Source organism: Mastacembelus armatus, chromosome 13 (genome assembly GCF_900324485.2).
Source record: "Mastacembelus armatus chromosome 13, fMasArm1.2, whole genome shotgun sequence".
In the NCBI taxonomy this organism is placed as follows: Eukaryota; Metazoa; Chordata; class Actinopteri; order Synbranchiformes; family Mastacembelidae; genus Mastacembelus; species Mastacembelus armatus.
In genome coordinates, this window is record NC_046645.1 from 21103458 (window position 1) to 21118588 (window position 15131).

General features: G+C 42.1%; 1 protein-coding gene across 1 annotated transcript in view; it reads left to right on the top strand.

Annotated features, from left to right (window-relative positions):
* Positions 1–622: 622 nt before the first annotated feature.
* The window catches only part of gbe1b (glucan (1,4-alpha-), branching enzyme 1b), a 72241-nt gene continuing 57732 nt past the window's right edge, over positions 623–15131 (top strand). The window contains exons 1-2 of the mRNA XM_026321515.1: positions 623–720; positions 13338–13507. Coding sequence (XP_026177300.1) covers positions 623–720; positions 13338–13507 — 268 coding nt within the window. The remainder of the gene's footprint in view (positions 721–13337; positions 13508–15131) is intronic.

The window sequence follows — 15131 nt, forward strand, 5'->3', positions numbered from 1 at the left end:
AGCCTTCTAAATATCTTCGTATTGCCGTACTGTGCTGCAATATAATGGCAATAAAGCTTCTATCTATCTATCTATCTATCTATCTATCTATCTATCTATCTATCTATCTATCGATTATTTTTCAGGTTTGTTGCTGTGGATTAAACCATAGGATGGACCATGTGATTTATCCTCGTAATCCAAAATATACCACAGGTGATCCTACAGTCATATCATAAGCAGCAATGCTTATACAGCAATGTAGTATTATATCTTATAATGTTCTAAAAGTCATGTTGCTGAATGTGTATTACAGTGACTTTTCAGTAAGGAAAATTTCCTAAAAATCTGTAACATCTGAGCAGATATCTGCATAGAAGTCATCCTCCTCTGATGCTTCCTCTGCTGTCATCTTAAAGTTACACAATATCGCTGGTATCGCTGCACCTCACGGGTACAGTGTCTGCCCCGCTGGAAACACTGCACTTTGTGATGGGACGGGCTTGGTACAAAGCAGCCTGATTCGCTGTTGTCTCCGGACACAAAAGCCTGCACACCGCACACGGCCGTCCACTGTCCATGTCGCTGTCAGTGCACCCAGCGAGCAGCAGTCTGTGCTCGATTGGTTTCGTCTGAGGAAGCCATGGCAGACCGAGAGGATAATGTTACAATTCCTGAGTTCAGCTGCCTTCTCCAAATGGATCCCTATCTCAAAAAGTACGAGAAGGACTTCAAGAGGAGGTAAAATACGGCTCAAACTGCGGTTTTCCGCGCATCTCTGCGCCAAAATCAGTCCCGGGTGAAGCGAGCAGAAGCCAGGTTTACGCTGGCTTTTGTGTCTTGAAATAAAAATGCAAAACTAACAGATAAAAACAATGCTCGCAAATGCAACACATCACACAGCCGCCTTTTGTATTGACGTGCGACATTTTGAATGTAGAGGTCGCACAGAGGTGCACAGCAGACTGAACCTCGCTATTCTCCCCCTGCTCCACGCTGCTGAATAACGAGCTTCTAGAGGATGTTCCGCTTAATGCAAAACTAACGGAAGAAAGAATTTCACTTTATGGGATAAAGTGTTAGAAGAGGGCACGATCGTTTCTCGACTTCCTGTGTTTGACAGTTCAAGAGCATGCCTGCGTTTCTGAGTCAGCTGACGTCTGCGTCGCGTCGTGAGGTGGTGCTTTGGGCTGGATCACCTTCCTTTCGTCCTCATTATTGGGTTTTGTTTGTTTATGTAAAGTGTTTTTCATCTTAATCGTGTGTGGTTATTCAGTCATCCTAAAGTTTGTTTTAAAATTGCAGTGCAGAGTTGATTGGTTTGGTTTTTGCATCATCAGAGGCTCTGCAATACAAAACACCCCGTCAGACATGAGTTGATGTTTATGCAGCGCTCACATGCTGCATCATTTCCCCTTTATTTGGCGTCCATACTAATTCATTATTAAGGTTGGAGACTTAAGTAGCAGATTTTGTATGTGCAGTGTATGGAGACTGGTGCATTTATTAATAGATTTATTATTATGTCCAGCACAAATTCTTACCACATTTCCATTCATATGCCAAAAGTATAATGGTTAATGGTATCAAACTACAAACAGTTCATTTATATATAGATTTATACAGAGTTTTATTTTTAGATTTTTCTAGTTCTGTTTTAACATGATATTGAGAGCATTATCTAGACAGAGACGTCGTCTTACCAAACATGCCATGATTAAGTTTGAAATATGCACACCCGGGAGAGACAAACTATACAAAACCCTCTAATAGAATCAACTTTTAATTCCAGTTACTGAACTTGATTTTCATAAACATCAGCTTTGCTAATTAGTCAATTCTGCGACCCTTAGGCTGATTTTATTGCCCAACAGATGCCAATGTAATATAGTGAAATTACAGAGTGGATATTCGTTTAATGTAACCACTGAGCCAAATTAAATTAGTGCAGCTCCTTACAGAGACCTGAAAAAAAAAAACTAACCTATATCTTTCAGGGGTAAATACTTTTCCCTCACATCTACACTAACCTCTAAAGGTTAGGCTAAGTCTGCAAAACTTTCATGTTACGCTGATTTGTTTTTGCTTCTGGCACCTTTTAAACTGTTATGAGTTCTGTTTTTAACCTGATGAACAGACAGTGAGCAGCAATGAATGTTGAAGTAGTAACACAATGCTGATTTCATAATCATTAGTCTTTGAGTGGGTCCTGCAGGCTCATTTCAAGATGGAAAGGTGTTTGGCTCACAACAAAATGCCAGTGTAATTCTTAACCTCATGGTAGAGTTTTCCTTTTTAAACCTGCATAGATTGTGATCTATGGCTTGCATTACAACAGTGCTTGTTTACTGTTGGGCTGTCCCCAAAATTACCTCTTAAGACTATATTTAGGGGCTTTAAAGTTTTATCCATTTTTATTACTGTGTCAGATCTTGTCTCTAATGTGACAGTTGCCGGACTGCCTGCTTTGTATTTGAAACATATGAGCAGGGCTCTGTCCTTGCAGAAACAAGTGTGTCAGTTCCATCTCAGACACAGCTTGGGATTGCTAGGCTTCACCGAGCCTAGACACGTCTCAAACCACTGTTTGTGAAAGTTACACATAAATTATTTTACATGTACGATCACTGCTGTGTGGGGGTTAATTCTTGGAAAGCTCCTGGTGCTCCAAGGCCAGGGTCTCAGGAACACATGCATAGAAATCAAGAGCTCTCTTGGGCTATGGTATCATGCCGAGTCCCCTTGCCGAGTTGCACCGTGCTAAGAATTCAGCTGGCTTATCAGAAAGAGACCTATGACCACACACAGGACTTTAAATTTCACCACCATGTCATGACTCAGGGCTCTCCATACCTCAGGTTTGTTGAACTTTGGTTCACATCAGGTGGTTTGCACAGACAGTTAAAATTACTCCAGCAGATTTTGCAAAACTCTCCATTCTAATTAGTTATTTTGTGGTTGCAGGCAATTCAAATTTCATTTTATCTTGATGCCTTTTTAAGACTGATTGTGAAAACAACCGTTAATGCTGCATGCAGGTTATAGCCCCAGTTAGCAGTGCTCGGTTGACATGCTTCATTATTTACCCTTCCTGTTGTGTTCAGGAAGTGCTGCTAGGACTTTACAGCTTGAAGGCACTGTGCATCTCCTAATTTGGACCAAATGAAAGTAGGGAGAATTGGTACTGCTGCTTATTATGCCAAAGAGTTTTTGCAGAGATTTGAGTATGTCATCACAAATTCATTTCTAAGTAAAAAAACAGCAGTACATTTGAGTCTTATGCTGTGATGGTGATGCAATATATTTAAAGTAAAGTGATTATTGGCTTTGAAGTGATAAGCATCGATGGTTCTACGCTGACTGAAAAGTAATAAACTAAAACAAAAATCAGAAATGAAAGATAAGGGCTAAAAAGGTAACTTTTTCTTAAAGGATGCCTTAAAGAATGAAAGAATCCCTCATTACTCCCTCATTCCTGCACTTACTCAAAAAAAGACAATAATGACATTATTTGAAAGTCATCTTGCTGCTGGGTTATTTGGAAGCCCTTTAGGCGAGCTGAGATCAAGAGAGCTGTTTTATTTCCTACTTGTGTTTCTCAAGGCTGTTACAGACTGTCCTGACACCTCTGTGCTTCAGCTGTCACCATCAGTCATACACAACTCAACATACCTGATGGATCACCCTAAATTTAGTTGCCCAATTGTCTAACAGTAAGTGCCTGAGTAGGTTACACATTTCAGCTGCTCTGTGGGGAGGAGAATACTGAAAAGAGGATTGGAATCATGACCTAAAATAATAATTTTAAATGATCTTAATAATTCTAAACTGTGACTGTAATTTTGTTAAAATAGACATAAAAATAACAACCATATGTCGATTTGAGAGTGACACTTTAACACGTTATTGCTTAAGACGTTCTGTGAACGGCTTAAAATAAAGGATAAATAAATCTATCAATTATTTTTTATTGAACAACACATCATGACAAAGGGGGTTTGTGGGATGTATCAAATCAAGATTTTTTGTTTAGTCAGTTTCACATAAAATTGTAAAAGCCACATTTTTTTTACAAGGCAGAGAAAAAGCTCAAAGCAAACCTTAATACAGAATGCAAATGAGAATAAACCTCTAGAGCATGGGTCACCAACCCTGGTCCTTGAGGCCCGCTGTCCTGCTTGTTTTCCTGATATCCCTGCTCTACACAGTTACCTGGAACAGGTGTGTTCAGCCAATCAGAAACTGGAAGGGCAGGGAGAGTTGGAAAACCAGCAGGACAGTGGGCCTTGAGGACCAGGGTTGGTGACCCATGCACTAGAGGATAATTCCTTCTGCCACAGAATGTCAGGGGTGAAATATTACCACTGCTTTTTCACTGTTGAGGCCACGGATGGGAAGAGCTTGGCTAGCCAAATTTTCTTCTTGCACCTTTAGTCTCCAGCTCACTAGGCACCATGCTGCTCAGTTTCTTTACTCACTGCAGTTCTGTCTTCTGTAGCATTTGCCTGACCTCATCTGTGGCCCTGAGGAAGGGATGTCTTCTGTATCTAGAGATGATTGATCTTCTGCTCCTCCTCATGGTGCTTCACAGCTGAAGTCACGTTTCCCCTGCTGTTTCTGAGCCTTGCTTCTTTTATTCAGGGGAGTATTCTCCGACTTGTCTGCTTTCTTGAGCACCTTCTGAGTCTCACTTTTCTTACTGATGAGATCTTTACTGATCTACCCACCCAATCACCTCTCAAAGCCCAGCTTTGGTTTTCAGGAGAGCTTTTGCCAGCCGATTAAATTTCTCTTATGGCTTCTGAAACTTGGACATCTCTTTTATAAGAGCTCTCTCCATAGCTCCTACTTTCTCCTCTGTCTTCTGTCTGAAGTGGTGAGTTTGGAACAAAACTGTGAATACCACATAACTGGATCAAGATGATCTGTTTTAAAAATTGAGAATTTGTAGACTGGAGAGTCTTCCTCTGCAATGGTAAGACTTACAAATTCTATTTTGTTAACTTGATGCTTTGAAAGGATGCTAGAAATTGTATGACATTGAAACGATGGCATTATTTCACAGAAGCTTGATGTCTGTCACTTACAATGTTGCTGTGTACCATGAGGATAATATCTCAGTTGTACCATGTGATATTTTATTCAGTATCTTTGTAGATAGTAAACAATTACTCAAACCCAGAGATAAGAGAGTCAGGAGTGTGATGTGTGATGCACTTCTGTAATCTCCTGTTCTCTATCATTGCTGAACAGGGGACAGGCCAAAACTCTTTTGTAATTTCTGGCTACAGGGATTAGTAATGCTTCTTGTCATGAATGAGCAGCAATGAGCTGTAGTGTTCCACTGAAACTAGAATATTCCTATTAAATGTTCTATTGAGAAGGTGGATTTCCCCTGGTGGAGAGCAAAACAGTGCAGAAAAGAGAATTAAATATCGGGCTTCAGCTGGACAGAAACATACAGTAACTCAAGATGAATGCAAATGCTCCTGCTATAATGTTAATACCTTTCTAAATAGGATTTGAAAATTTATGACTTCCTAGAGGTATTCTCTGGGTCTGACAGCAATGCACACGAAACAAATAGTTTTGTCAACAGTACAATTTTAAAGATGATATAATGACATAAAAATCATATACATTTTTTGATTTGGCAAAAATGCTTTCAGTAGCTTTAAAAATACCTCTAGGTTTTAGCTGAAATCTGGATGATAAGAGTCATTAATTGAGCTCCAGTTCTGCTCTTTTTACACCGTCTTGCACTTATTTGCTATATGTAATGAAATGGTCATACTCGAAGGCTCTGGTCTTTGCCAAAGGTTAGGCCTACCTGTGAATACCATGTGCACTTTCTGTTAGATATTGTAAGAACAATGAAACAAAGTGTTGAAATGTGGCATCAGTGTAGAAGAAAGTGTGACAACCTCATAAAATGTGTAGATATATTAACAGCAGGGAGAACTGCATGGGTACTCAGACAGTTTAAACAATAATAAGAAAATAAATTAATATTTATATTTTGCTTATAGTTTACATTTTTAATTTTCTGAAATAAATAGGCACAATTCATCATGATGTATACTCTGATTTTGTCTCCATGCTATTGTAACCGGGTTATAAGTTATTTAATGTTATAATTACACAAAATAATGTTCAACTTCAAGCGTAACATACTTGGGTAGTAAGACCTCCAAACCGCTAGGACTCACACTTGAGTTGATGTAAAATGTTTGTTCTTCTTTGGTGGTATCTGCATTGTAAAAGGGGAGCGCGCCCCATCTTCTCCTCTTTTTCCTGAACGGAACTGCTGGGAGAGAGGAGCTGAGCGGGCCAAATGTTCACTGGAGGGTCTCTTTTTATGTTATGTTTTGGGTACCAGGTACCACCGAATAAACGGCCAACCAAAAACCCTGTGTCACTATTTGTGCTCGACACCATCACAACACAATGCGGAGTTTCTCCGAACACGTCAAGAGTTATCATATGATCAGCATGCACATGGTGATGATGAGTTTGGGGAAGAAATCCAAGATGGCGATGCGGATGCCGGAAAACCAGGCACAGGGAGGATGGTCGTTGATCAGCGCCATCCTGCTCTACTGAGTTGCTGCGGATGTTTCCCTGCTTCATCTCTGCTGTGCTCTGCGTGGGACGCCATCTTCATCTTCTATCCTTCAAATCACGGGTGTTTTGGTTTAAAGTTGTGGTTAATGAACTAGTAAATTAACACTGTTTGCCGGACCTGTGACTGTTTTATTTCGTTGTTAGCCTTGTCTTTCCAGCTGAAGGCTCCTGAGGAGTGGACTGCGACGGAGGTGCAGGACTGTTTAGAAAGTCATATGAGAAAACTGAGAAGGTCTAATGTTTTGTCTCATAATTCCATGTGTTTGACTGGTCCTGATCCCTTTTCCTGCCCGTCTAGCCCCTGTGTTACAGACTGCCCCAGCAATGACTGAGCCTGCCTTGCAAACTGTTCATTCTGTCCCTCCTGCAGTATCCACCTGCCTGTTTCACCCACTTGGTGCCTCTGTGTGCTCGCAGCGGTCTGCTGTTTCGTCTCCATCGCTCACTGTTCAGGTCACAGCTCCGTTTCCAACAGTTCCCTGTTCCCCAGTGGAGGACTCGAGCAGTTGACAGATGGTGGCTATGTTTGACGAGGTGTTATCTTTGTGTTCCATGTCCCAAGCCGCCCGCCAGCAGCCCAAATGTCTCTCTGGTTGCCAAAATACTCATAGGTCAGCATGTAAAGTTTGTAGCTCAAACGTGCACACAACCAATGCGCACTGTAGACTATACAGGTTGTGCCTCAGTTGTTTCAACCCTGGACATGTGAGGCGTGATTGTCGACAAAGCCACCACAATTTTGACATGTCCAGTCCTCCTGCCTCCAGTGTGGCTTTAAACTAGCCAGCCCATGCGACGAGAAGAGCAGCATGAGCAGTGTTAGCGATACCCTCACCAATGCATCAGACCCGTATTCTTTTTATGTTAACTGCTGTAGTACACTAACTGGAAAAACACTTATCGTGGGGTCCCAAAGGGTTGGTGGAGCAAGTGAATTGTTTTATGCTTCAGTGTCAATTAGTGGCTGATGTTCTTGGAGGGGGATGCTGGACTCGGGGAGCATGTCATGCACGCTGAGCGTAGACGCTGAAAGCAAGCTTAGAGCTGCCTGTGTTGTCATGACTCCTCAGCATGTTCCTGAAGGTGTGGTGTTTGTTGGTTGTGGCAGTCTTATGACGCAACCCACCTGTATATATGACTTGGACATCGAGATTTACAGGTCCAGGTTTGTTGTGCCTATGTTTGTGGTTCCTGGACAGAAGGACGGACTTATTGTTGGAAGCAATGTGCTTCGACCCCTCATTCAGAAGATGAAATCCAACCCGTAGTATTGGGTACTTGTTACCTTCGGTTCTGCTGAACCAGGGTGTGAAGAGTTTTTGCAGTTGTTGAGCTGTGTGTCCCAGTGGTTGGGTCCTGTAGTGCCTGAGAAAAAAGGCACAGTCAAATTAAGACAGGCTGTAACTCTGTTGCCCCAGCGCGAGTACATTGTGTGGGGTAAGCTTCCTCTCTCAGCTCCTATATTGCCGGGGAGCTCTGTCATAGTGGAACCTACGTCATCTCATTCCGCTCCGGCGAACGTTAGGGTGGGTTGCATTGTGACGCCCATGTGGGGTGATTACTGGATCTCGATGAAAATCCTTAACATTATGTTATAACATTACACCATAATGCCAAGATTGCAGACGTTTTCCCATGTGTTGTGGTGCAGGATTTGTTAATTACACAGGGTCTCAGTAGGACCCTGTCTGACTAGTCTGTTAGCCCAGCCTCCTCGTCTATTCCCCCGGGTGATCCTGTACAGCAATTGAAGAACAGTGGGTTAGCTGACGTTGATATGGAGGGCTGTGAAGTAACAGCTGAGTGGAAGATGAGGTTAGCTGAGCTAGTGTTGGATTACCAGGACGTGTGTGGTGAGGCGAAGGATTTTGTCCACCGTATCCACCTCACCGACGATAGTCCTTTCCGGCTTCCATACCGTCGGGTGCCCCGAGCTCATTACCATAAGTTAAGAGAGGTACTGTCGGATATGGAGATGAAGGGCATCATTAGTAAGTCCATAAGTGAATACCCATCACCGCTGGTGATGGTATGGAAGAAGTCAGGCGATTTGAGGATCTGCACCAATTTCTGTTGGCTTAATGCTAGGACAGTAAAGGATGCTCATGGGACTGTCTTGCCGCCCTGGGTGGTAATGCTTTCTTTAGTACCATGGAACTTACATCAGGGTTTTATAATATTCCCCTTCATGAGTCAGATAAGCATTACAGAGCCTTTACTACACCACTGGGCTTGTATGAGTACAACAGACTCCCCCAGGGCCTGTGCAACAGTCCAGCATCCTTTGCTTAGCATTTGATCTGAACTTCTCCAGTCTTCTATGTTACCTGGATGACCTTGTGGTTTTTGGCCCTTCAGAAGGGGAGGCCATTAGGCGGCTGGAGGTTGTTTTCTTCCGCCTGCGGTCCAGTAACCTGCCACTGAAGTGCCACTTCCTCAGACGCTCTGTGAAGTTTCTGGGTCATATAGTGGACACCGGTGGGGTGGCGGTTGACCAAGATAAAGTGAGGGTCATTTCCAGCTTTAGGAAGGAAAACCTTATGGAAGCTGACGACTGCACACCATCACAGAGGAAAGTAAGATCCTTCCTTTATACCAGGTTGTTCTAGGGTAGCTAAACCACTATTTGCTCTGACTGCTGGTCAGAAGAAGAGACTGAGGGGCAGCGCAGGACATGCAAAGGCTGGAACCTTCCGTGAATTGACCCCTCAGGACTGGACTCCTGGTTGTGAGAGGCTTGAGGAACTTAAAGATTCATGCCTCAATTGTGTAATGCTGGCTCATCCTGATTTTGAGAGGCTGTTCCTGTTTTCCACTGATGCGTCTACAGATGGATTAGGTGCTGTCTTGGAACAGGTACCAGTTGGCGAAGTGAGGGCAAGGCCTATAGCTTTTGCTAGTAAGTCTCTCAGTGGAAGTCCAAATAGGTACCCGGCACACAGACTTGAGTTTCTGGCACTGAAGTGGGCCGTGTACGATAAGTTCAGCCATTGGCTCAAAGGCCACCGGTTCACTGCGTGGACTGATAATAACTCTCTCACGTACATCCTGACCAAGCCAAAGTTGGATGCCTATGAGCAGCATTGGGTAGCAAAGCTAGCTCCGTACACCTTCAAGGTTAAGTATGTCCCTGGCAGGCTGAATGTGGTAGCTGACGTCCTTAGTAGGGAACCATTTGCAAAGCCCTTGGCTCAGTGACTCTTGGCTGAACCGTACTTTGAGTTAGCAGGACAGGTTGGTGAGGTAAAGGATGCCCTAGTGCAGGACGCTTTCCGCCTAATCTGTCTGCCTCAGTCACTGAGCAGCCATCCTCTCTCCGTAGCGAGCAATGGGTTGGAGGATGATGCGCCTTTAGTGACTGGGACTCTGCTCCTCATCAGCGTGCAACTTCCCTTGCTGACCGTTTGACTTCAATTGTTGGCATCAATTCGCCCATTGATGATGTCCCTGATGAATTGTCCCGTGCCGATCTCTTGACTCACCAGACAGGGGACCCTGTTATTTCTAGGGTTTCCCACTATGTTGAACGTAATGTGCGTTCAACGTCAACGTGCGTTGACTGCTTACGCTAAGGCTCCTGAGGCATTGGGACAAACTCATCCTTTTGGATGGTGTTCTGTATCGAGTGGTGAGAGATCCACTCACTAGAAATGAGAGATTCCGGTTCGTTGTATCCGATTCCCTGAAGTCGCAGGTACTGGCTGGCGTGCATGATTATGTTGGGCACCAGGGTCAGCCTCGCACGCTTTCCTTGGCCTGTCAGCGGTTCTGGTATGACATGGAGGAGGATGTATGTAATCACGTGAGACATTGCCGCAGATGACTCCAGAGCCAGTGGCCAGATCTCCCCTGGAGAGCTCTCAAGACCAGTGCCCCCTTAGAGCTCGTCTGCATTGACTTCTGGTCGGCTGAGGATAATAACAACAAGTCTGTGGATGTGCTCGTGATTACTGACCACTTCACTAAGTTGGCTCAGGCGTTTCGTTGTCAAGACCAGACGGCTAAGAGAGTCGCCAAGACTCTTTGGGATGGGTTCTTTTGTATGGGTATTTATGGATTTCCCCAGCGTATTCACTCTGATCAGGGAGCGAATTTTGAAAGCAAGTTGATCACGGAGCTCTTGGAGTTAAGTGGCATTGGTAAGTCACGTACCTTGCATTACCATCCTATGGGAAATGGAACTACAGAACGATTGAATCGTACTCTTGGCAATATGTTGCGACCTTTACCCCCTAGGTCAAAGCAGAAATGGCCGCGGATGTTGGCTTTCATGACGTTTGTGTACAACTGTACTGTTCATGAGACCACGGGTTTTGCGCCATTTTATCTGATGTTTGGAAGGGTCCCTTGATTGCCAGTTGATTGTATGTTCAAGAATGTTCTCCATGACGTCACTGTTAGTGATGTTGGAACTGGAATGTCCTCCCTCAGTTCCGCGTCTTCGTTTAACTGATGAAGCGGAAGAGATGAATGTGGTCTCAAATTAGCCGTTTATTAAAACACTGAATAAAGCAGTTACAGAGCTCTGGATCAAACTTTCCCTAGCTGATAACAGTCTTTGTCAGGGCACGAAGTCTGACTCTATTCTTCCCTCGACCCAGTGATAATATTACAGAATGAAATGTGCAATCTTTAGGAAATTGGCGTGTTCTTCTCCCATAGGTTGAGAACAATGGGATGTCCTGAGATATCACTGTTGCTATGCCTCCAGGCAGAGGTCAACCTGCCCTGTAAGACAGAGTACAACAACAAAAGCAACAGGCTCATCTTATCTAATGTTATGCCTAGTCCACTTCTTGCCCTGTAAGAAACCTTGCAGTTACTGAAAAATGTTCATCTCTAAACTGCTACTGTTTTGCACATACCAAAATACTTCATGAGTATACTGTAATAATGCATTATACTTTAAGCTACAATATGATAAAAACCCTGTGTCACTATTTGTGCTCAACACCATCACAACACAACGCAGAGTTTCTCCGAGTACGTCGAGAGCTATCATACGATCTGAATGCACATGGTGACGATGAGTGTGGGGAAGAAATCCAAGATGGCGATGTGGACCAAAAACCAGGCACAGGGAGGTTTCTAAGGCGACCGGTTACACTATATCTCAAGTGGCAACAGACATAAGAGATGTGCAGTGAATCCTTCACCCTTACAGGATTTTGGCTTTTTATTCCCTCTGCTCCAACCCTTTGGAACTCATTTGTTATAATTATAGGCAGGACTTTGATGCCTATTAATGCAGTGGCAGTGGAACTGTGCCCTTATGTGAATCCTTCTTTTGTCCTTCTTTTCAGCATATTCTTGAAATGGTGACAAAGTGGCAAAGAAGTGGCAGCATTGGTTGGACTTTAAAGGTTTACATTTGGCAAGCACAGTCTGTACCCACTATGCTCAACACAGGGAGCAGCAGCTGAGAAATCGCACTGTTACTTCAGCCCATCATCACTAGCCCCAGGGCATTCACAGGCCAGTCTGAGCTTGGCTCCAGGGCTATAGGGGAGAGAGTGCACTTAACTCAGCTGGCTGAAAGAGGCTTTCTGTACCAGGGGGAATCTGATATGGACCCCAGCTGGCTGCAGGAACTTAAGTGAGATAAATTGCAAAGTAGTTAGTCTATCCTTCCCAGTTGAAGTTAACAGACAGAGGTTTATCTCTCAGGATATGCCTGTAGTCACACATTCTTGAGGGATATAAGCCAGGTTTGCATCTTGAGGAAGGACCTCAAAGAGATAACACTGTCATGAAAACATTAAGATTCAGCTCTGTGCAGTGCTACACTGCACGTGCTGCAATATTTTAGAAAAATTGTAAATATGTGGAAAAAAAGGAACCCTTTCAACCAGTTAGCATGCTTAGTGAAACAGATCATTGTTTGAACTGGGATGACATTGTAGTGTGACCAATAATTTTAAAAATTGCTTTCACCACTAACTATACTGTTATATTGTTATGAATGTTAATTTGTAGTAAGTGACAGGGTACAATAGAGAGACAGTTTTTTTCAGTATTGGTAGCATTACTGGTAATTACATCTTTTTCTCCAGTAATTTTAATTTGTTGGCTTTGTTATTTAGTTATATGGTGCACTGTTTTTGTGTGTGTGTGTGTGTGTGTGTGTGTGTGTGTGTGTGTGTACTGCATCTTTTGTTGCAATTGTAAATGTGTCATTATAATGTTATCCTTCCTGTAGTGAGTAGTAGTTCTCTGGAAATGTAGATGTGCTGTACCTTTTTTTTTTTTATTTCTCTTTTGTAAGGTACTACTAATGATAAATGTATGATTAGGTAATTAACATAATGTCCATTAGTATACATCAGATTTTCTGTCAGAATCAAATCCACAAAACCTAGACACTCTATATGTTCACCGATATTCTACAGGTAGAAAGTGCTGTATGGCACTTAGTTATTATTAGTTATTAAAAAGTTCAAGTTTCCACCTACACATAACCCCCAGAACCTGGATGCAATCGGCTGTTTTTGAAGGGCTTGTCAGAAAGCATTCTGGGAAATTGAGGAAAATACCAACTGAAGTTGATACAAAGTAGACAGCTTGATGCAGTGAGAGTTCACAAACAAAATATATCAATTCACTTCAAAAAATAAAAAAGAATAAGATGAATGATAATATTGTACATAACTTTGAATGTATTCAATATATTGCAATATTGCATATCCATTGCCCTTTCCGATGAATTTATTCAGTTTTCTCTGTGTTACTTGAAGGTATGAGCTGCTACAGAAGCAGCTTTTCCAGTTGGAAGAGGCAGAGGGAGGCATTGACCTGTTCACACGCAGCTACAGAATCTTCGGTGTGCAGCGACGCCCTGACAACAGCCTCTTTTTTAAAGAGTGGGCTCCGGCTGCAGAGGCTCTCTTCCTTACTGGTGACTTTAGTAAGTAGCCTGAGGTGAACTATCAGCTCCTGATCAACATGAAACCAGTGTGATAACCAAGTTATTTCCTCAATGCTTGCAGAGCTTTGTTGCTGATGATTTATGAGTGAGTCTTTTGTATCAGGAAATCATTTATTTTTGACATAGTAGGTATTTTCACTGTTTTAAAGAAGCATACTGGAGATGTAAATGCTTCATCCCCATTCATTCCCATTTCACACTAGTAACCAATTTATAATAATAAATTATGATTTAACTTTAATATGAAAAAAATAAACTTGAGTTTATTATAATCTATACATTCATACAGTATACACACTAAACAGCTGCAGAACTTTTGGTACCAGAAGGAAGAAGAGATTTCAGTGCAAACTGAAAGGTTTCATATGTTTATGGGCAAAGTTAAATAAAGTTTGACATTTCTGCTCTCTTAAACACAAAAGGGCCAAAATGAGGAAAAAGAACAGCACAATGTGGTACATGAGTATCAGCCCTTTTGATCATCCAGCCTGGGAGCAGGAAATGTGAAAATATTGATTACACAGGATAAACTTGCATACTGAAGGGTTTTTTTGAATTTGGGAGTGTTAATATTTTAGTAGCTGGTTATTTCATCATTGCCTGCAAAGTTGTTGAGAGAGTGCAACCTCTGTGTTTGCACTGAAATATCTATTCCCTCTTGTCCCAAGTTTGAAAGTAATTCAGGTTAGTAGTCTTTTGAGTGTTATTTTTGGTTAATGTGTGCTGTTAAAATGCAATAAAATTATTTATTTTTATAATCATTAACAAGATTAAATGAGACTTGGTTTCATCCATCAAATAGATATACAAGGTAATATAACCAACCGCTCAGTCTCATTTTCTTTCTTTTTGTATTTTTTTCATTCCTTTATCAAATTATTATTGAACTGAGATTTATTACAAATGCTAGTAGCAATATGTTACTGTCACTGGACAAACAAAATCTACAACAAATATAATAATAGAAAAAAGACTAACAAGAAAGATGGTGAAATTATTCACACCTGTGCACATATGTCAAATACCATTTGCCATGCCCCACCACAGCACACACACTTACCTCTATGCCAGCTATTCTGAAATGATACTGCAGATAATGATAAAGGAAAGCAAATGTTAATAGTAATACCCACAGATTTGTAGTGTGTGCAAAACTGGAGATTTGTCAATTTGTTATATTGTCCCTACCCATTTTTTGTGCTATTTAGTTCTGTTGCTTCCAATTCTATATTTCTCCTGTTCCTTTTCCCTTTTTAATTATCTTCCTGGGACCTTGGGCAGCAGCTCAATTCCAACATTCAATTCTGTGAGAGATTATATTTTGACACAGCTCAGTCATATTATTTGATTTCAATTTCATAGTAAATGTGGAAACAGCCCAGCAGCCCCAGTCATGAATATGGTGCAGGTTGGATGCATAATGTACTGTTTTCAGAGGAGTTTAAGCAAAGGGAAATAAACAAATTGTGAAAAAATATGACTTGGCCTCCCTTTGAAAAGTGCTGGTGTTGTGCCTGGTCAAGTCTGGAACATCTCCCGTGATTCATTTTCTATCTTGCCATTGTTTCTGCTCATGAATAGCAAGCAGATATGGATTGCTGAA